The following is a 23,346-nucleotide window of genomic DNA, read 5'->3' as shown; positions in this document are numbered from 1 at the left end:
CACATACCAAACTGATGAACTTTGTGAGTATATAATTACTGACTCTGACTTTACCGCACTGCATTGGTACTTCACTTCACTGTGGGGCAGTTGTAGCATTGTGGTTAAGGAACTGGACTAGTAATCGAAAGGTCACTGGTTCAAGTCCCACCACTGCCAGGTTGTCACTGTTTGGCCCTTGAGCAAGGCACTTAACCTTCAATTGCTTAAAAAATATACTGTCACAGTACTGTAAGTCGCTTTGTATAAAAGTGTCTAGTAAATGCTGAACATGTAAATGTGATAATGCCAAGGTAGGGTGAGTTGTGCTTGCATAAATGTTTCAAGTGCAGCAGTGTTGTTGGGATTTTTAAACAACACAATTTACAAACAAATGCTGGAAGGAAAATTCACTCCCTTACTAGATCACTTTCTAAGCCGCTTATTCTTATCAGGGTCGCAGGGGGTGCTGGAGCCTATTCTAGCTCTCAATGGGCACAAGGCACACAGAAACATCTTGGACAGGGCGCCATTCACACCTTAACACATACACACACACAAATATCCCCCATGTGTTCCCGAGGAGAACATACAGTGGCCAGTGATAGCTTGGTGGTTAAGGTACTGGACTAGTAAGCAGAAGGTTGCCGGTTCAAGCCCCGCCACCACCAAGTTGCCACTGTTGGGTCCCTGAGCAAGACCCTCAATTGCTCATCGTGTTCCGCTCATTGTGTAAGTCGCTTTGGATAAAAGCGTCTGCTAAATGCTGAAAATGTAATGTAAATACAAACTCCACACAGAAAGAACCCGGATAGCTCCACCTGGAAAACTAACCCAGGACCTTTTTGCTGTGAAGCAAAACTGCAACCCAACAAGCCACAGTGCCTCCCGCTGAAAGTCCAGAATAGCATAATTGCCAATGTTCTTTGGGTAAACATCTCTCATTTTCCATATTAAACAGACACTAGCTAGGCTTTTCTTGGTCAGATTAAAAAGAGCGTGTGACTGACGACATGTTTTGGAGGAAGCATGTGTTAGCCCATCCATTTAGTGGTAGTTGTTGTAATAAGTAATACACAGTGAGTGAAAGTTAGCAACATTTAAACATGAAGGAAGACGCCTTTTGATGCCTCTTACAATTTCTATGGTTAGGTTAGGTTATAAGGTTTAATAAAGTCTTTGCATATACGCATACCACACTTTAAAAGTTTAAAATTGTTCAGGTAAAAAGGGTCCAAAACCAGTACTGCCATTTGTTTTTGTACAAGTGATGTTAATGACCCATTGCAGCTTTGTTAAGGTCCAAATCTTTTGTGTTTCGGTTGCCAGGTGCGCAAGACTCTGGACGCCACAATGCAGACCCTTCAGGATATGCTGACCGTTGAGGACTTTGATGTATCAGATGCCTTCCAGCATAGCAGATCCACAGAATCTATCAAATCTGTGGCTTCTGAAGGCTACATGAGCAAACTGAACATCGCCAAGAGACGCGCCAACCAGCAGGAGACTGAGCTCTTCTACTTCACAGTAAGTCACGAGCCTCCTCTGCAGCACTGTAATTAGGCTGATAAGCTCACAATGCTTTGTATGTGTGCATTAAAAGCTTATGAGTAACAAGCTGTCCATTGTTGGGGATTTATTAAAATAATTGTGCAATTGACAGAATATAAACATGTCTAAATGTGCACTGTCAGTAGCCACGTTGAGTCTCTTGAGGGAAACATAAACAATGACTAACAATAACAATTAAAAACAGATTGCTGTGTTCAGGGTCTGTTGAACCAGTCAGGGTGCAGGTAGGACTAAACTGGCACACACACTGTACTTGTGTAATATGTATTAATTAAGAATAGTAATTTTAGTCTACAACATACCATATTTTTAAACAAGTTTATATATATATACATATATATATATTATATATATACAGTGTATCACAAAAGTGAGTACACCCCTCACATTTCTGCAGATATTTAAGTATATCTTTTCATGGGACAACACTGACAAAATGACACTTTGATACAATGAAAAGTAGTCTGTGTGCAGCTTATATAACAGTGTAAATTTATTCTTCCCTCAAAATAACTCAATATACAGCCATTAATGTCTAAACCACCGGCATCAAAAGTGAGTACACCCCTTAGTGAAAGTTCATGAAGTGTCAATATTTTGTGTGGCCACCATTATTTCCCGGAACTGCCTTAACTCTCCTGGGCATGGAGTTTACCAGAGCTTCACAGGTTGCCACTGGAATGCTTTTCCACTCCTCCATGACGACATCACGGAGCTGGCGGATATTCGAGACTTTGCGCTCCTCCACCTTCCGCTTGAGGATGCCCCAAAGATGTTCTATTGGGTTTAGGTCTGGAGACATGCTTGGCCAGTCCATCACCTTTACCCTCAGCCTCTTCAATAAAGCAGTGGTCGTCTTAGAGGTGTGTTTGGGGTCATTATCATGCTGGAACACTGCCCTGCGACCCAGTTTCCGGAGGGAGGGGATCATGCTCTGCTTCAGTATTTCACAGTACATATTGGAGTTCATGTGTCCCTCAATGAAATGTAACTCCCCAACACCTGCTGCACTCATGCAGCCCCAGACCATGGCATTCCCACCACCATGCTTGACTGTAGGCATGACACACTTATCTTTGTACTCCTCACCTGATTGCCGCCACACATGCTTGAGACCATCTGAACCAAACAAATTAATCTTGGTCTCATCAGACCATAGGACATGGTTCCAGTAATCCATGTCCTTTGTTGACATGTCTTCAGCAAACTGTTTGTGGGCTTTCTTGTGTAGAGACTTTAGAAGAGGCTTCCTTCTGGGGTGACAGCCATGCAGACCAATTTGATGTAGTGTGCGGCGTATGGTCTGAGCACTGACAGGCTGACCCCCCACCTTTTCAATCTCTGCAGCAATGCTGACAGCACTCCTGCGCCTATCTTTCAAAGACAGCAGTTGGATGTGATGCTGAGCATGTGCACTCAGCTTCTTTGGATGACCAACGCGAGGTCTGTTCTGAGTGGACCCTGCTCTTTTAAAATGCTGGATGATCTTGGCCACTGTGCTGCAGCTCAGTTTCAGGGTGTTGGCAATCTTCTTGTAGCCTTGGCCATCTTCATGTAGCGCAACAATTCGTCTTTTAAGATCCTCAGAGAGTTCTTTGCCATGAGGTGCCATGTTGGAACTTTCAGTGACCAGTATGAGAGAGTGTGAGAGCTGTACTACTAAATTGAACACACCTGCTCCCTATGCACACCTGAGACCTAGTAACACTAACGAGTCACATGACATTTTGGTGGGAAAATGACAAGCAGTGCTCAATTTGGACATTTAGGGGTGTAGTCTCTTAGGGGTGTACTCACTTTTGTTGCTGGTGGTTTAGACATTAATGGCTGTATATTGAGTTATTTTGAGGGAAGAATAAATTTACACTGTTATATAAGCTGCACACAGACTACTTTTCATTGTGTCAAAGTGTCATTTTGTCAGTGTTGTCCCATGAAAAGATATACTTAAATATCTGCAGAAATGTGAGGGGTGTACTCACTTTTGTGATACACTGTATATATACAGTGTATCACAAAAGTGAGTACACCCCTCACATTTCTGCAAATATTTTATTATATCTTTTCATGGGACAACACTATAGAAATAAAACTTGGATATAACTTAGAGTAGTCAGTGTACAACTTGTATAGCAGTATAGATTTACTGTCTTCTGAAAATAACTCAACACACAGCCATTAATGTCTAAATAGCTGGCAACATAAGTAAGTACACCCCACAGTGAACATGTCCAAATTGTGCCCAAAGTGTCAATATTTTGTGTGACCACCATTATTATCCAGCACTGCCTTAACCCTCCTGGGCATGGAATTCACCAGAGCTGCACAGGTTGCTACTGGAATCCTCTTCCACTCCTCCATGATGACATCACGGAGCTGGTGGATGTTAGACACCTTGAACTCCTCCACCTTCCGCCACAGGTGCTCAATTGGGTTTAGTCCATCACCTTTACCTTCAGCTTCCTCAGCAAGGCAGTTGTCATCTTGGAGGTTGTGTTTGGGGTCGTTATCCTGTTGGAAAACTGCCATGAGCCCCATGAGGGATCATGCTCTGTTTCAGAATGTCACAGTACATGTTGGAATTCATGTTTCCCTCAATGAACTGCAGCTCCCCAGTGCCAGCAACACTCATGCAGCCCAAGACCATGATGCTACCACCACCATGCTTGACTGTAGGCAAGATACAGTTGTCTTGGTACTTCTCACCAGGGCGCCGCCACACATGCTGGACACCATCTGAGCCAAACAAGTTTATCTTGGTCTCGTCAGACCACAGGGCATTCCAGTAATCCATGTTCTTGGACTGCTTGTCTTCAGCAAACTGTTTGCGGGCTTTCTTGTGCGTCAGCTTCCTTCTGGGATGACGACCATGCAGACCGAGTTGATGTAGTGTGCGGCGTATGGTCTGAGCACTGACAGGCTGACCTCCCACGTCTTCAACCTCTGCAGCAATGCTGACAGCACTCATGTGTCTATTTTTTAAAGCCAACCTCTGGATATGACGCCGAACACGTGGACTCAACTTCTTTGGTCGACCCTGGCGAAGCCTGTTCCGAGTGGAACCTGTCCTGGAAAACCGCTGTATGACCTTGGCCACCATGCTGTAGCTCAGTTTCAGGGTGTTAGCAATCTTCTTATAGCCCAGGCCATCTTTGTGGAGAGCAACAATTCTATTTCTCACATCCTCAGAGAGTTCTTTGCCATGAGGTGCCATGTTGAATATCCATTGGCCAGTATGAGAGAATTGTACCCAAAACACCAAATTTAACAGCCCTGCTCCCCATTTACACCTGGGACCTTGACACATGACACCAGGGAGGGACAACGACACATTTGGGCACAATTTGGACATGTTCACTGTGGGGTGTACTCACTTATGTTGCCAGCTATTTAGACATTAATGGCTGTGTGTTGAGTTATTTTCAGAAGACAGTAAATCTACACTGCTATACAAGTTGTACACTGACTACTCTAAGTTATATCCAAGTTTCATGTCTATATGACATCCACCCTTTTCTCCCTTTTTTAGCGCATCCAATTGCTCGATTGCATTACGCTTCCTCTCCATCAATGCCGATCCCCACTCTGATTGAGGAGAACGAAGCTAACCCACGCCCCCTCCGACACGTGGGCATCAGTCGTATGCATTTTGTCACCTACACTTTGACGAGTGCAGTGCAGCTCAGCACTGTGTACTGAGTGACACACCCTGAATGCACTCTTTTCCCATCTCTGTGCAGGTGTCATCAATCAGCCAGCAGAGGTCGTAATTGCATTAGTTATTAGAGAGACCCTATCCGGCTTAATCCCACCCCACAAGGCCAATCATTGTTAACGTGACTGCTCAGCCCAGCCGGCAGGCAGAGCTGAGACTCGATATGATGTATTCGAGATCCCAGCTCTGGTTCCAGCGTGTTTTTTACCGCTGCACCACCTGAGCGGCCTTGTTGATAGAGTTTTAATGAAAGGCGGGACTTTAGTTTATCTTTTGGAATCTAATAGGTTAGTAAATAGTATAAAGAAATGACTTAGCACCAGGGGCCGCAGCGGGATTTTTCTGAACTCTCTGAGTTCCTACTGGGTGCCCCCTAGTAGACACAATTATCAGTGCCAGCAGTGGACAAAATTGAGCACTAGTCAGCTGGGTGTGAATAAGACTGGACTAATAAGGGGGCGGGGTCTTTAACGCTGTGTAAGGACCCTGTTTAGTAGCTCGAGGAGCCTGTACAGAAGTGGAGAAACGTAAAAATTAGTGCATGAATCGTGTGCGCAAATCCACCGAATAAGTGGACTGTGGGTGGGCCGTACACACGGAGGGAGTGTGCGTCAGGCAAATATTCCCTCCTCGGATGCGATCAGGGTTCCCAGCAGTGGAAGACTAATTGGCTATGTTACACTGAGAGAAAAAGGAAGAAACTGCATAAAAAGAATTGTAAAAATAGAGCGTGCAAGCTAGCATTACTTGTTTAGCTCAGTCTCAAGTCTAGACTGTAAACATTATTCACACTATACCTCACAGCCACAGAAAGTACCACAAACACTGCAACAGTGACATTAGCTAGCTAGCATGTTCTGTTTCTCTGATCTAATGCAGTGGATATAAATGCACTAGCTATCTAGAAATAAAGAGTGAATTAATGGTTTCACCTGGCACCAAGTAGCATTCACAGTCACGCTGATATGCACAATAAAGGGTTTATTGTTATAACTAGGGATGTAACGATACACTCTACGTACGATGCGATGCGATTCACGATACTGGGTTCATGATACAATTTTTTCCCGATTTTTTAAAACTGAAATTAAAGACAAATTATGACGAAGTTTCCTTTTATTATTTCTCTTAATAAAATAAAATACTGTATTTGTGCTTATCTTTTATTTATCTAAATAATGAATGCCCTTTATTTCTGAGGTAGGTACAAACTATGCAAAACAATTTTGAATTAAGAAAACCCGAATCTGGCAACCAGGCGTATAGCGCCAGTGACGTCAACCAGGTTAGGTGTATAGCGTCAGTGCCCTCTGCTGTTTAAAGTAAATATCGATTCATTTTACATATCAAATTAATTTGAATCGTGGAATAATTTTTTTATTTATTTTTTATTTTTTATTTTTTTTCATAGATTTAGCGCGTCCAATTTCATCCCATCTATCATCCTCTCATTAGTGCGGATTCCTGCTCCTGATTGGGGCTGACGAGGCCGTTCCACGCCTCCTCCGAAACGTGCACAGCCAATCGACCGTCTTATCACCCACACTTGACGAGTGTAGCGTGGCAGAGTACTGTGCACGGAGGATCACACACCCCGCCACACCCCCTCCCGTCTCCATACAGGCGCCACCAACCAGCCAGCAGAGGGCGCAACCGCCCCGTTCCTGAGAGAGCATCCCCTACGGTCTCAAGTCCCGCCCCCCACCCGGACAACAGGCCAATCGTTGTCCATAGCCACCCAGTCTCGACCGTGAAGGCAGAGCTGGATTCGAAACGACGCTCCTTCGAAATCCAGCCCTGGTTGCAGCGCGTGTCTTTTTACCGCTGCGCCACCTGAGCGGCTGAATCGTGGAATTTTTTAATCGGTTATTTAAGGGACAGTGGTAGCCTAGTGGGTAGAGCTTTGGGCTATCAACCGGAAGATTGGGGGTTCAAATCCAGGCTCTGCTATGCAGCAAGACCTTGAGCAAGACCCTTAACCCTCTCTGCTCCAGGGGCGCCGTAAGATGGCTGACCCTGCGCTCTGACCCAGCTTCCAAACAAGCTGGGATATGCGAAGAAAGAATTTCATTGTACTGTACACCTGTATATGTATAAAAGACAAATAAAGTATATCTAAAAAACTGTTTTGTGGTGCATCGTTACATCCCTAGTTCTAACACATGATGAAATGAGAACTGCAAGAATTAATTCAATATTTTTGAAGACGCCATCAAAGACACCACCCATTTTTAAGTCCGGTCTTTTCCCATCAAGCAGACTAGTGTCTAATTTGTCTGCTGCAAGCACAGGCTAGGAGGCACCCAGCCGACCAGTAGCAGAGCTGAGATTCAAACTCAGACTACAGAACTCACACAACAGCCACAACACAAGAGCAAACTTTATATTAAAGCTAACAGCTTTGGACTGGGTTGTCCAACAAGCTCATGGTCTGGTGTCTACATACATTTAGCCATATTGTGTATATATTTTTTACTTATTTACTATGTATGATCAGTGTTCTTATCTAATCTAAGACCAGTGTCTTGGACCCATATATTTAAATTAAAAATCTGCCCAGCATGCCTTATCGCAAATGAAAAATGATAAAATGCTGGCAACAAGGTACCATGACTGAGAAATGAAACGGAAATGAAACTGCTTTTTGAAAAAAACTGAGTTGGTGCAGCAATAATAATACATATACACTGATAACATTAAAACCACCTCCTTGTTTCTACACTCACTGTCCATTTTATCAGCTCCACTTACCATATAGAAGCACTTTGTAGTTCTACAATTACTGACTGTAGTCTATCTGTTTCTCTGCATGCTTTGTTAGCCCCCTTTCATGCTGTTCTTCAATGGTCAGGACCCCCACAGGACCACCACAGAGCAGGTATTATTTGGGCGGTGGATCATTCTCAGCACTGCGCTGACAATGACATGGTGGTGGTGTGTTAGTGTGTGTTGTGCTGGTATGAGTGGATCAGACACAGCAGCGCTGCTGGTGTTTTTAAATAGTGTGTCCACTTACTGTCCACTCTATTAGACACTCCTACCTAGTTGGTCCACCTTGTAGATGTAAAGTCAGAGATGATCGCTCATCTATTGCTGCTGTTTGAGTTGGTCATCTTCTAGTCCATTAGTGGCCACAGGACGCTGCCCACAGGGCGCTGTTGGCTGAATATTTTTGGTTGGTGGACTATTCTCAGTCCAGCAGTGACAGTGAGGTGTTTAAAAACTCCAGCAGCGCTGCTGTGTCTGATCCACTCATACCAGCACAACACACACTAACACACCACCACCATGTCAGTGTCACTGCAGTGCTGAGAATGATCCACCACCTAAATAATATCTACTCTGTAGCGGTACTGGGGGGGTCCTGACCATTGAAGAACAACGTGAAAGGGGGCTAACAAAGCATGCAGAGAAACAGATGGACTACAGTCAGTAATTGTAGAACTACAAAGTTCTTTATGGTAAGTGGAGCTGATAAAATACACTCACTGTGAGTGTAGAAACAAGGAGGTGGTTTTAATGTTATGGTTGATCGGTATATATTTATCTGTTGAAGCTGAAGGCGTTGTTCTTTGTCAGAATTTGTGTAATTTGCGTATTGACAGCTTTATCTGTGTGTGTGTGTGTACAGAAATTTAAAGAGTACCTGAATGGCAGCAACCTCATCATTAAACTGCAGGCCAAGCATGACTTGCTGAAGCAGACTCTGGGGGAAGGTGAGTGCTTGAATAAAACTGTCAGTGCTTGTGTGAGTGTCTGTCACTGTGACTTTGGTCTCTGTGAGAGGTGCTGTTTGAAGGCGGCACATTAAAACGCAATTATTGTGAAAGAGTCAGTGCTTAATGAGGAGTGGCTTTAAAATGCTTCCTGTCACTTCTGGTCTTTCAGCACAGACATTTAAAAGGGGGATTTGTTGTTTACTGGCTGTTTAGGACAACAATGTGGTAATGATTTCCACCAAGATTTAGTTAGGGATGTTCTTTACTACATGCCAAATTAAAACTTTTGTGAATTTTCCCAACTTCATATGTCTTGCAGTGATGGATTTCAGATCATTCTCAGATATCAAGAGAACTTGATACAAACCAATCAACAAAGATAGATAGATAGATAGATAGATAGATAGATAGATAGATAGATAGATAGATAGATAGATAGATAGATAGATAGATAGATAGATAGATAGATAGATAGATAGATGGATGGATGGACAGATAGATGGACAGATAGATGGACAGATAGACAGATGGACAGACAAATAGATAAACAGATAGATAGATAGACAGATAGATAGATAGACAGATGGACAGACAGACAGATAGATAGATAGATAGATAGATAGATAGATAGATAGATAGATAGATAGATAGATAGATAGATAGACAGACAGATATATAAATATATACAGACAGACATACATATAGATAGACAATCAGATAGATACAGAAATATACTGTATATATATATATAGAGAGACAGACAGACAGACAGACAGACAGATGGCTGGATGGATAATTTACAGAAAATTAAGGCCTCAGTATCTTGTTACATACATTGAAAGTAATAGTGCACACTACAACGATTTATAGCAGACAAACAAGTACTTGCATAATAACAACTCACAAATGTGCACGCCCACTTACATAAATATAACCACTATTCTGGATATTACCCAGAATTGCCTCAGCTTTACCTCATAAATAGACAACCTTACATTCTCCTTAGGTAGTTTTTGCGAGAGTGAAATTAGAATTCAGGTCCTGACACAGCAAAGCATCCTTACATATCACCTAACAACCACCATATTCAAATTCTAGTGTAGTGATTTACCGTTCAATGCAATCTTTCTTTTTGAACTTTTAACTTTTGTGTGATGGTTAAAAATTGACAGTCACACGACTACAGTTTTGCTTATTAGCTAGCTTCCAGCTTGGTATCTTGAACTAGTATGGCTAATAAAGGAAAATATTACGGTTGCCATGAGAAACAATGATCACTAAACACAAACCAATTTGGCAACATGACCAGTTATTTAAAATGCACAGGTATGGACAAAATAATGGAAACAACAAATTACAGTATTTTAATGGGACCAAATAATAATTCCAAACACAGCTGTACTAGTAGGTTTTAATAATTTGACGACCAATATGGCTGTAAAAGAGCTCTAAAGCTGTCATAACAATAGCAGGCAGCTAATAGAGTTTCAATCAGGCTCAAAATATATTGAATGTTTATGGCAGACGAGTTGCCAAATGCTATGAATTTACAGCCCTAAAAATAAACACAAAACTGAATGATCACCTTGACGACCCAGTCTGAAATACCTAACAGATTTAGAACTATAAATACACATTGAGATTCACAAGACTTCAGTGAGTCAACATTCACCCTGTTTTCCACATCTGGACAGATTTAGGTTTGAGAAAAGCTAAAAGATGCTTTCAGTGCAATTCATAATGAGTGTGTTTACACGAACACACAATAGCGGAATTGTGCTGATAAATACCACATCTATGACTGTGGTTAAAAGCGTAATTATCCTGAGGTTTTTAGTTTACAGAAATGCAACTTTTAAGTTTCTCTTTGTGTTTTTTTAATGGTGGTGGAAGCAGCAGATGCTAGTGTTTTTGATTGCTGCTTAAATGAGGTAGTGTCCTTAATCTGAGAGTAGTGCACTACGCAGTACATTTACATTTTCGGCATTTAGTGGACACTTTTATCCAAAGCAACTTACAGTACTGTGACAGTATATATATATCAAGGACCCAACAGTGACAACCTGGCAGTGGTGGGGCTTGAACCAGCGAACTTTTGATTACTAGTCCAGTACCCTAAATGTTATTACATTTCATTATATAACATTTTTGGCATTTAGCGGACACTTTTTATCCCAAGTGACTTACAATATTGTGACAGTGTATAGTCTAAGCAATTGAGGTTTATGGGCCTTGCTTAGGAGTCCAACAGTGGCCTGTGTGGTGAGGCTTGAATGAGCAGTTTTCTGATTACTAGTTACCCTAACCGCTAGGCTACAGCTGCCCAACATAGTACATATCAGTATACGGGTCAAAGACGAGACGTAACTTTTTAGTGTCCCCACTTGATAAATATTATAAAATTATGTTAATATAAGTGGATATACCTTCAATCTACTCCATTTGTACATGTTTACTGAAACTTAAAGTTATTTTTACAGAAAATGTATGATTTTTGAAAAAATTACCCTTGAAACCCCCAAAATGTCATTCAGTGCAACTGTCCTCCTACCTCTTCAAGGAATAAAACATTAAGAAAAAATTAATCTTAAGTAAAACTTAAAATTTACTGCTTTGGCATAATTGTACAAATGTCATGTGTGACATATTAAATGATGTTCCATCAGATGTGTTTTTTAATATTAATAATATTCAAGACACTTTCAGTCCCCATTTTCCCAATCTTCAGTTGTCATTCAGTACAACGTTAATAAAAACCTTTATTTTGAAATGTGATCAAGTTACTGCAGTAATGTGACCAATTATAACAACAAAGTAAGACACCTGGGGACCCTTCAGCACACACACGAGGTCAATGCATTTCAACATTATTTGATAAAAATGTCTTTTTACTGACATAGTACATTAAAGATCAAAACTGAGTGTCATTCAGTACAACACAGAAAACGTAATATTGCGGTTACTTTTGTAAACAAACAAGGTTATTAACATTTAAATGTGAATATGTGTAGAAATGTCTTCGAGCTAAGGTCAATGTTAACTTTGGCCAACCACTGGGATAACTGTAAAATGTGCTAAAGTAAAATATCTGTCATTCAGTACAACAGAATTTTGCTGTTGCACTAAATTGACAATGACATTGTTATACTGACTTTTCAATATTTTAAAATTATTTTTAAATATTAAAACCACTTTATACCATTCTAGGCTTCCTTAATAAGAGCAGTAATTACAATGAATATTAATAATTATGTTTTTCTTTATAGATGCCCTTATCTGTTAAAGAGAGATCAGCTAGGTACAGACAGAAATTGAAGGAAAATCCTGTTCACAGGGAGGAAAAACTAGCAAAGAGAAGAGAAATGTGATTGTAATGTCTATAAATGAATCTTATGTAAATAAGATGAATAAAGTGAGCAAAGTACATGTAAGATGTAGGATAGGTATGGGAAGAGCTACATCTTAAACAGGAGTAAATGAAGAGAACAGGTTTAAGACAAACGTGATGCTGTTTTGCAAATGTCATGTGTATTATATGTATAATATCATGTGTTTGATATCATGTGATTGATGAATTATTTTATAATTTATTACATATGCTATGCAACCTACTTTGTCTTACATTGCATGATTCTAATTAGGGATTCTAATTAATAATGATTCTAATTATTAATTCTAATTAATAACCTCAAGGTTAACAACAAAAGACTGGAAAACATTTGTTCAGTTCATGAAATAAAATGTGACTTCAAATGGTTTTCACTGCTGAATGAATTTAGCAACTTTTTCACGTTACGACAAATTCCACACATCCACACTGTTCTGGTGGCTTACAAGTTGTTATGATGGCTTCATTAGCTATGTTTTAATATTAAAATGCTTTATGAATATATTGAAATGCTTTAACAGCAACCATTTTTTCATGCTATGACTGAGGACTTCAAATGATCTCATGTTACATCACTTTTACGCAAGTTTCTTGTTTTATTTCAGAATAAAGATTTTTTTATTGCCTTACTTTTTTGTGATGTAGTAATATCATAACATACTTGCCACTGGTGTGGCATATTTTCATTCTACTACTGCTACTTTAATCAATAGAGAACTAAAAAACAAATTGAGTCATGAATATTCTGATGTAACAGGATAATTTGGAGTATGTCATTCAGTGCAACATAAAATCATCATACAGTGCAACAAAAACATTTGCTTAAAATAACTGTAACAATTAATTATTATATATTTTTTTCATATGAATGCAAGAGAATCCAGGCCTGCTTCATAGAAAACGGAGTTTGATTGGGTATTAAATAGAATAGAATGTGTAGCAAAAACGTCTTGTATACAAATAAACAAAATCCCAAGACGCATTAGAGTGCAAACAATGCACAGAAAATTCAAAACAGAGTAAGTACAGTTTCTTCTGAGGTTTTAAATCTTTTGTAAGAGATATACTAAACTTATACATTTGAAGTGGCTAAGATTGTTCCTTGTGTGTGTATTTTTTCGTAAATTAGTTGTTGCACTGAATGACATTTTTGTGCCCTTGTGTGTCAACAACACTAAAAATATTAAATAAGCAAAATGCTGAGGAAAAAAATACATATTTACATAGGTGACACATTTGTGCTCAATATTAAATGAAAAAACTTTACAATTTAACTATTTTATTTTTTTGGTACTTGGAACACCCTATTCGTCTTTCACCCATACACCAATCAGGATTAAAACCACCTCCTTGTTTCTACACTCACTGTCCATTTTATCAGCTCCACTTACCATATAGAAGCACTATGTAGTTTTACAATTACTGACTGTAGTCCATCTGTTTCTTTGCATGCTTTGTTAGCCACTTTCATGCTGTTCTTCAATGGTCAGGACTCTCCCAGGACCACCACAGAGCAGGTATTATTTGGGTGGTGAATGATTCTCAGCACTGCAGTGACACTGACATGGTGGTGGTGTGTTAGTGTGTGTTGTGCTGGTATGAGTGGATAAGACACAGCAAAGCTGCTGGAGTTTTTAAACACCTCACTGTCACTGCTGGACTGAGAATAGTCCACCAACCAAAAATATCCAGCCAACAGCGCCCTGTGGGCAGCATCCTGTGACCACTGATGAAGGTCTAGAAGATGACCGACTCAAACAGCAGTAATAGATGAGCGATCGTCTCTGACTTTACATCTACAAGGTGGACCAACCAGGTAGGAGTGTCTAATAGAGTGGACAGTGAGTAGACACGGTATTTAAAAACTCCAGCAGCGCTGCTGTTTCTGATCCACTCATACCAGCACAACACACACTAACACACCACCACCATGTCAGTGTCACTGCAGTGCTGAGAATCACCCACCACCTAAATAATACCTTCTCTGTGGTGGTCCTTTGAGGGTCCTGACCATTGAAGAACAGCATGAAAGGGGGATAACAAAGCATGCAGAGAAACAGATGGACTACAGTTAGTAATTGTAGAACTACAAAGTGCTTTTATATGGTAAGTGGAGCTGATAAAATGGACAGTGAGTGTAGAAACAAGGAGGTGGTTTTAATGTTATGGCTGATTGGTGTATATTTTTCCAGTGTTCTTAGAACTGTGTAAAAAAATGTGTTAGAATGCAGTTGGTAGGAGACTTTACTAAAAAAGAAATAGCCATCAGAAATCCAGCCTCATCATTTTTTCGCCTGCTTCTGTTAGGGGTTGCCGCAGCGTATCATTACTCTCCATTTTGCCCCGTCCTGAACATCCTCCTCTGTCACACCAAACACCTGCATGTCCTCCCTCACCACATCCATAATCCTCTTCTCCATCCTGATAAAAGCATAACCTACCTCCATACTCTGACTACAAATCACAATGTCACTGTGAACATCAAATCCCCCAGAGATTCCTGCCTAACCTCATCCATCAGCTGAAATCACAAATCCAGCATGAGCTAAACACTTGTTACTAGGCAGAAATCCACATCATTTATTCATCTTACTAATAATCTGAACATCCTTTATCCTTAATCAGATTAAGATAATCCAAGTATGCTATCTATGCCTATTTGAATAGTCAGATTACTGCTTGAACTCGATCTTAAGCAGATTATTTGTGTGCATGTAAACACAGTTAATGTCTCCTGTTACTTATTACACTTGGTATATTGGTAGGGCCATACTAAATTAAAAGCTAAATCTGCTTAATTTCACGGACCTTGTTTTTCGAAAATCACAAATTTTACAGATTTTTAAAGAAAAGAGCCACATTTCACAGCAGTCGTTAAATAACACTCATAAATTGAATGATAAAATCAATGAAAGCTACAATACACATCACAGCTACCATAATGAATATGTAAATTCTTGTCTTGTGTCTTGACACACCCACTCTACATCCACAGAATCAGTTGGGAGTTTTCCAAACTCACTTACCCGAGTCGTGTTTTTAGCTGCAATAAGAAATAAACTCTACATAGAGAAACTATCCGGAGCATAATACTTTACTGACTTGTTTTTTAGAGCACAGACTACACAGAGATGATCACATGTGTAGAGAAACACACTTTTACATTGACTATGTAATCTCTAAAGGGACAAAATGCACTCATACATAAACACATACACTGATAAGCCATAACATTAAAACCACCTCCTTGTTTTTACACTCACTGTCCATTTTATCGGCTCCACTTAAGATATAGAAGCACTTTGTAGTTCTACAATTACTGACTGTAGTCCATCTGTTTCTCTGCATACTGTTTAGCCTGCTTTCACCCTGTTCTTTAATAGTCAGGACCCCCACAGGACCACCACAGAGCAGGTATTATTTAGGTGGTGAATCATTCTCAGCACTGCAGTGACACTGACATGGTGGTGGTGTGTTAGTGTGTGTTGTGCTGGTATGAGTGGATCAGACACAGCAGTCCTGCTGGGGTTTTTAAATACCGTGTCCACTCTATTAGACACTCCTACATAGTTGGACCACCTTGTAGATGTAAAGTCAGAGACGATCGCTCATCTATTGCTGCTGTTTGAGTTGGTCATCTTCTAGACCTTCATCAGTGGTCACAGGACGCTGCCCACGGGGCGCTGTTGGCTGAATGTTTTTGGTTGGTGGACTATTCTCAGTCCAGCAGTGACAGTGAGGTGTTTAAAAACTCCAGCAGCTTTGCTGTGTCTGATCCACTCATACCAGTACAACACACACTAACACACCACCACCATGTCAGTGTCACTGCAGTGCTAAGAATGATCCACCACCTAAATAATACCTGCTCTGTAGTGGTCCTTGGAGAGTCCTGACCATTGAAGAACAGCATGAAAGGGGGCTAACAAAGCATGCAGAGAAACAGATAGACTTCTATATGGTTAGTGGAGCTGATAAAATGGACAGTGAGTGTAGAAACAAGGTGGTAGTTTTAATGTTATGGCTGATCGGTGTACATCAAACATTGTCAGCACACTACACCACAGAAAAGTCTGTTACGCTAACTTAATTGCATGATGCACACAGCTTTAAATCATTTCTTTTATTAAAGCAGCAGTGTTAGGTGCCATCCAAACCTGTTCACATTACTTCACATCATTTCATCAGCATCAGTGGCAATAAAAAAAACAACTTGCATCATTACATTTGAATATGTGTTTTAAATATCAGAACTGCTGCTCATTCCCAGAACCAGTATTCAGAATTATGGACATAATAATTGGGGGCCACCCCAATCTACCCTGAGAAGGTTATTTGCACCTCTGTTATGGGCAGTTTGCACCCAATCAATCAGCTGCAGCGTTTGGGCAGCTGCTGGGGCGCCAGGTCTTAATCTAATGGGGGGAGAGTCTGGGAGAGCCCAGCTGAGCCCGGTTATATGCATGAATGTTCACGGACAAATACGACCCCCTGCTACCCAGAAGCCCCTGCACTCAATTACACCGCAGCTCATCTCATCAGCGGAGCCTGTCCAGACGTAGAGGGCTGGCTGTCTGCGTTCGGGTCTGGCCACAAGCTAAGTGTGTTGGTGTGTGTGTGAGAGAGATGTGTTGTGACATATGGTAGGTGCAGGTACCACCCATGTTTTTAATTATTCACCTAATTGGTCCATCAATTCAAGTGGCGATGCAGGTTCAGTCTGCACTAGTGATGTCATCACGCTTGATTTGGTGCTTCCACCTGGTGAAAGGATTCTGCTGACGGATTTAAATGAGCGAGGTGGAAAATATAAAGGCGACTTGGACACGCTCCAGTAATCTGAATAACAGGATCTCTGCAATTTTGTCTGCCAATTTTGTCTGTTCTGAAGCATTTTTCCCTCTCAGCTGGCAGTACAAAAAGCCCCGCTTCCCATAATGCACTCTGTTTGATATGTAGATTTGCTGGAGCAGAATTGTAGGGAGTAGAATTGACCTCGGTTTCATAAGTCGTTCTTTTGGAGCCTTAGCAGCCATAGTGCTTTATAAAAAGAAGATTTTTGTTTTGATGACAGGAAGTGCAAAACAGGGCAAGGGCATTTTTATTCTTTTTATTTATTTTATTCATGCATTTTCCTTTTTCTCCCAGTCTAGGCGTATCCAATTACCCCTATGAATATCTATCCTCCTGCCTTGGCTGAGGAGGTCTGTATCTAACACCCCCTCTGATACGTGTGCAGTTGCCAACCGCTTCTTTTCACCTACACGAAGCGGGTTCACACAGGGATCAGTATCAAGTACGGAGAGTCACGCACTGTCTTTATGTAGGAGCTATCGTCCAGCCAGTAGAGGACATAATTTCAGCAGAGATGAGGAATCTGTTAAGCCCGCCTACTTGGCAGACATTAGCCAATCGTGTCTAGGCGCTCGGCAGCCAACTTACAAGCTCGAGATCTCAGCACTGGTGGGCTAGTGCACGGGTTTTTAACCTTTTTGGACATGCGCCACCTTCTGTGTGCCAACCTCGAACTTGTGCCCCCCCCCCCTTCCTGGGAAAGCCTTGACAAGCTGAAATAATATAATTAACGTGCACATCATACATACATTGCAATTTTGCTGTATACTTCAAAAAGATAATACAGGCTGATCTCATTCAATGCGACGGCTGAGCCTGTTTTTGCGAGCACATCACAGAAATTCGTGGTTCAATTTTATTTACAACTAGTCGTAAATCATAAGCGGTCCTTGCTTTTAATGTAAACGTTATTTCACAGAGCCAAATAGTGTCTAATAGAGTGGCCTTATACGAATCGTCTCCTGAATCACTTATAGCGATATCGTGAACAGAGCATCTCCCGCTATACACCTCTCTTAAGCACATACACACACATGTCCTATAACAGCAGTCATTGTTTTTGTCACTGATTTATCTTCAGTGTTAGTCCTATTTTAAAGTTTTGCTAGCCAACGGTCCTTTTTTTCAGACTGAACTGGATAACATTAAATGTGCGTGTGTGCGTGGTCAGTGAGACTAATCAAGTATGTCTCCTGTGGGTGAAAAATGAATTGCTTTAGTTTTAGAAATAAAAAAAAATCTTTGTAATGTCTCGCCCCCCTGGACAGGTACTCATGCCCCCCTGGGGGGGCGCACACCACAGGTTGAAAACCCCTGGGCTAGTGTGTTTTACCACTGTGGCCATATTTTATTTTAAATTCTATTTACTGCAAGGGCATATTCTAGTGTTTTTTATTTGAGATGTAATTTTGATTTGTTTTAAAAATTACATTTTAAAATGACATTTATTTCAAATGTAATTTTGAATTTTTTCTTTCTATTTTTTTTTTTGGAAATACACCTTGGCACATCACTTCCAACTCACACTCTCAAATTCATTCACTTCAGCCCCTTTTCATTGCACGGTACCCTATAGTACAACAGGGTGTGCATTCAATTTTAAAATATCCGTGCTATTTTCTGTTTCCAACTCTGAAAGTGAGGATTAAACCCAGGTCCTCAGGACCAATGCTGTTCTGTGGCACCAATGTATATAAAATGATCTAATGTCTAGCTGTTATTTGAAACAGCATTCACTACTTATTTGAGGTTTAATTGTTAAGGTTTTGGCAGTTATAGACGGCTGATTTGGATTTTTTGAAAGTGTTGCTGGGAGCGATTGGCTGTTCCGCTATTTTTGCCATAAATGGAGTCATTTTGTAACCATGGAGGCGTGGCAAACCCGTTCTTATCCCTCTACACTGGCGTCTTTTAGACAAAGAACTTAGTCAGTCCTCACATGCATCACTCAGTTAAATGACCATACGCGCTCCTGCCATCTATCGCCCCGCAGGGATCTGCCAAGGTTTCTACGGCAACTGCTGAGCCTCATTGTCTGAATATCAGGGTCACTGCTGCTTACACTTCATCCATCACTGAAAAGCCTGGGTCTCTTCTATATATTCTATAGCGCTGCATCCACTCCCTTACAGCCCCAAAACTGAACGTCTTCCTGATGCTCACGTTTCTGATTCTTGCTTTCTCTCTCTTTGTGTTTTGCAGGAGAAAGAGCCGAGTGTGGAACCACCAGGTACGCTCCTTTTACACTGTGGGTTGATATATGACCGAGAGCAAAATATTGCACCTACCCTACCCTAGCTGATTGTTTCAGATGAAGAATTATTGGTGGTATGGACTGGAGTCGGTCAGTACTTTAATCAGATTTGATAGCACAGCTGGACCTGGATCAAAAGAAATACTGCCGGTCAGCTGTTTTACACAGAGAGAAACATTAGCATGTGTAGATAGTGTTTTAGACCGATGGTTCTCAACCTGGGCTCAGTGAAGATGCAAATACAGCCCTGGGAGATTTATAAAACAATTGCATTTAATTCATGCCATACAATCTAGCTTGTGAATTTTCTGTAGCATTCCATAATTAAATTAGCTCAGGCTATTTATTAACAAACCCCATTTCCAAAAAGGTTGGGACGATTTGTTATAGGCAGTAAAAACAAGATGTGTAATTTCTTGATTCTCTTAAAGCTTTGTTGAACTGACAAAAGTACAAAGAAAAGATTTCCAGTGTTTTCACTAATAAGCTCATTTGTGTTTTGGAAAAAAAACAAAAAATTTAAATTCAGTGCTTTAACACATTCAGAAAAGTTTAAACAATTGTTTACCACCGTAATATCATATTTTTTAGTTAATTACACTTCTGAATCAATTCAGACTCATAATCTGGGGACACCTGCCTACTCATCTGATTCTCCTTTTCATGATGCCCTGCATGTTTTCAATAGTAGACAGATCTGGACTGCAGACTGCACGCTAGTAAAGCACACACACTTGTGGGTCTGTCTGTAAACCTAGTGATCTCTCTACATAGACAGATTTTACATCATTCTGCAATCTCCAGAGAAGAAGGCTGTCTCAGATTCAGACTTTTTTGCTAATTCAGGCTAGTCAATGACGGTTTATCTGTTTTCAGACACAGAGGTAGATGTTAACTGGCATCCTAGCAGGTTGTGCCACCTCAGCCCTTTAGTTTGAATGGCTCAAGGAAAGCAAAAACTGCGGTAATGTAATCACTGTAATCTCTGTCTAAGTAGTGCATCTAAATGATCTGCCTTATGAGTTCGATGTCTTATTAGAATCCTCTCTACTTACGCAGCTGCCCAGGTAGGCAGTAAGGCAGCTTACTAGGTTTTTAGACAGACCCTGTGTCTACGAAGCCACACTGTTTCTGTGCATGCAGAATCAGGCCAGGCATTGTTTTGTTAAATATAATATTATATATATACGTGTGTCTCTCTAAAATCCCAATATACACCTCTACAGTGCATCAGTGGTACCTTCACATACCTGTATGTTCAAGTCACCCAGATGTTGGTGTTTTGCACCTTTCACTGATAATAGTCTGAATGGTCCTTTCTGCGGAATACTGAAATGTGGACTCTTCTGAGTCTGACCACAGCACATATTTTCACTATCTTTCATCCATCCTGGGCCCAGGGAACTTGAATATCTTTGAACATGTGCACGCTTATTTTTGAGTGTTGCAGGCATAATTACATTACATTTATATTTACAAAATACAAAGTTGGTCAGTGAAAACATTAAAAATCTTTGTGTACATCTGTCAGTGAAATAAAGAGTGGAGCAAATTACCGAAGCACAGATTCTTCTTTTTATTGCATTTTACCAAATTTGTTAACATGTGGAAATTGACTTTGTAATTTGGAGCTCCATTAATGATTATTAAAATATTAGCAGTTTTTGACAGATTGTTATTTTGCAGATGTGTTAGCCTGTGTTAAACACTATGGCACTATGGTCAACCAGTTTTTTATGAAATCTTAGCATCTTAATTGTTAGACAATCTGGGTTTCTGCATTCATTCCTTGTAAACTGTGGTCTGATCCTCATGCTTGTTTTCTAAACTAACTATATACCAAAACACATTTAAACCAGGCTGAAAAAAAGTATTTAAATCCTTGTACTTCAACAGGTAAATGGGTCTTCCTGCATAAACATATCTCATCAGGTCATGCCAGACTACACTATCTCCTCAAAAATATTTCCAAAAATGTAAAAGTTTGACCTTTTTAGACCTTTAGCATCAAAACAGCCCCAAACTATAATGCTTCCTTCACCAGGCTTGATGCTGGTGTGCAGTGTGTATTTCCATCCACTGAACATTATTCTAGAAGCAATGTGGAACTTCTGAGGGTTCTTTGTACAGTATTTTATTATAGTGGATGCATGACCAGAGGGCTTAGGAATGTTTACAGCTTTCTGCAGGTCTTCTGCTATGAAGCTCAGCTTTTTATAACCTTCAGCAGTGCTCTGTATGGTATTTGTGAGATCCTACAGTAGTAACAGTAACAGCCTGGAGAATGAACATTATTTATTGTTTTTAATAATAATCAACCTTATTAAAAGTGCTCTTCTGATTTAAAGAATCACAAAAACTGGCACAGCATATGCGTATATGCCATTACTGCCCTCAGAATGAGGTATGTTCACATAAAATAAACAGCTTGTCAGTTCCATTGCTCCCAGTTTCAGCTGAACAAACCTCCCTGAACAATTTATTGACACAGAAAGGAAGTAGAAAGTGTGAGAGAGGGCAAATATTTGTTTCCTGCACTTCATCAGAATTACGCAGCGGTCGTAGAGGACTTCTCCTCAAGCTGTCACTGGCGAGTTTACTTCCCCCGCTGAGCAGGGATGGGTACGATCTGCCAGAGTTCAGTGTGTGAGAACGGAGCATTTACTGGCAAGCAGATGCTAACCACCATCTGTGCACTTGCCCATAAAAACCTGCTCAAACCGTAAAGCGGCGTGCCAGGGTACTGGTCACTGTGCCAGTGGTGGCCTCTCGTTCAATGTGCATCAGCTATGACTGGGTCATTAGAATATGCAGAAAGTGTTACATTAGTTGTCATTAGAGTTAATGCTGTGATTATTATTATTATTAAAGTTAAGTCTGTTAGTTTAGTATTAATGCACGAGCTAAGCTGAAAACAGAGCAGTTATGGGATTACCAACAAATCAAGCACAGTGATTTAGTGGCTATGGATTGAGTTTGGTTTAGTGTGGTGGACTTGGATCAAAAGTTGGCTGTATTAGACAGGCAATTGAGAGAAATAACATGACCAAATGTGCTACATAAATAGTCAAATAGTGTGTGTTGCTTTATAGAATTTATAAAATGACGGTTTACTGATAATGACCTTATATACCTGCTGTATACAATTTGATACACATATATTCAACACGATTTTACAACAAAATAAATTACAAAATATCAAATAGTGACATCAATCCACTAAATATTTCTATTATTGGGTTGTGTCCAAAGACAATTACCCAAAATGGCTAAAATGAATGAATATGCTGCTACTTTAGTGTTAGTATGTACAATATGTACAATAAAACAGAATAGTTTTACAAGCAGTTTCATTTTGTTGTGGTCCAGACTGGTACACTATCACATGAGGATTGTATCGGATCTGTAGAAAGTCCATTGTTCTCATAGTGTGATCTTTGCAGGACACTGACTCTTAGACAGATAAAGATAATAATAATAAAGAAATATTGACAGTTGGCTGTATTAGACAGACATAAATAATTAAATTGTGTGTGCTGCTTTATGGAATTGATAAAATGACAATTTACTAATAATAACCTTATATACCTGTTGTATATAATTTAATACTGTACACACATATTTGACACAATTTACAACAAAATAAATGACAAAATATCAAGTACTTATTAGTTACATCAATCATTGTTCTCATAGTGTGATCTTTGCAGGACACTGACTCTTAAACAGATCAGCGACCTTAAATTTTCATTTGTTACCATTTTGTTCCATTAGGGATTAAGAAACAGGTATCAGGTATTTCGATAGGCCTTTAGCAGGCAAAAGATTCTCCACAATAGAAAGGTCCTTGGCGACACTTAGCATC

The 23,346-nt window shown here is 40.2% G+C and overlaps 1 protein-coding gene across 4 annotated transcripts in view; it reads left to right on the top strand.

Moving 5' to 3' along the window:
• srgap3 (SLIT-ROBO Rho GTPase activating protein 3) overlaps positions 1-23,346 on the top strand; it is a 160,454-nt gene that overhangs the window by 100,429 nt on the left and 36,679 nt on the right. For all 4 annotated transcript variants that reach the window (XM_062997863.1, XM_062997861.1, XM_062997862.1 and 1 more), the window contains 3 exons: positions 1,309-1,506; positions 8,898-8,982; positions 19,430-19,457. In XM_062997863.1, coding sequence (XP_062853933.1) covers positions 1,309-1,506; positions 8,898-8,982; positions 19,430-19,457 — 311 coding nt within the window. The remainder of the gene's footprint in view (positions 1-1,308; positions 1,507-8,897; positions 8,983-19,429; positions 19,458-23,346) is intronic.

Source organism: Trichomycterus rosablanca, chromosome 6 (assembly GCF_030014385.1).
Source record: "Trichomycterus rosablanca isolate fTriRos1 chromosome 6, fTriRos1.hap1, whole genome shotgun sequence".
NCBI lineage: Eukaryota > Metazoa > Chordata > Actinopteri > Siluriformes > Trichomycteridae > Trichomycterus > Trichomycterus rosablanca.
The sequence above is the reverse complement of the archived record's forward strand: the minus strand, read 5'-3'. Positions and strand labels throughout refer to the sequence as shown.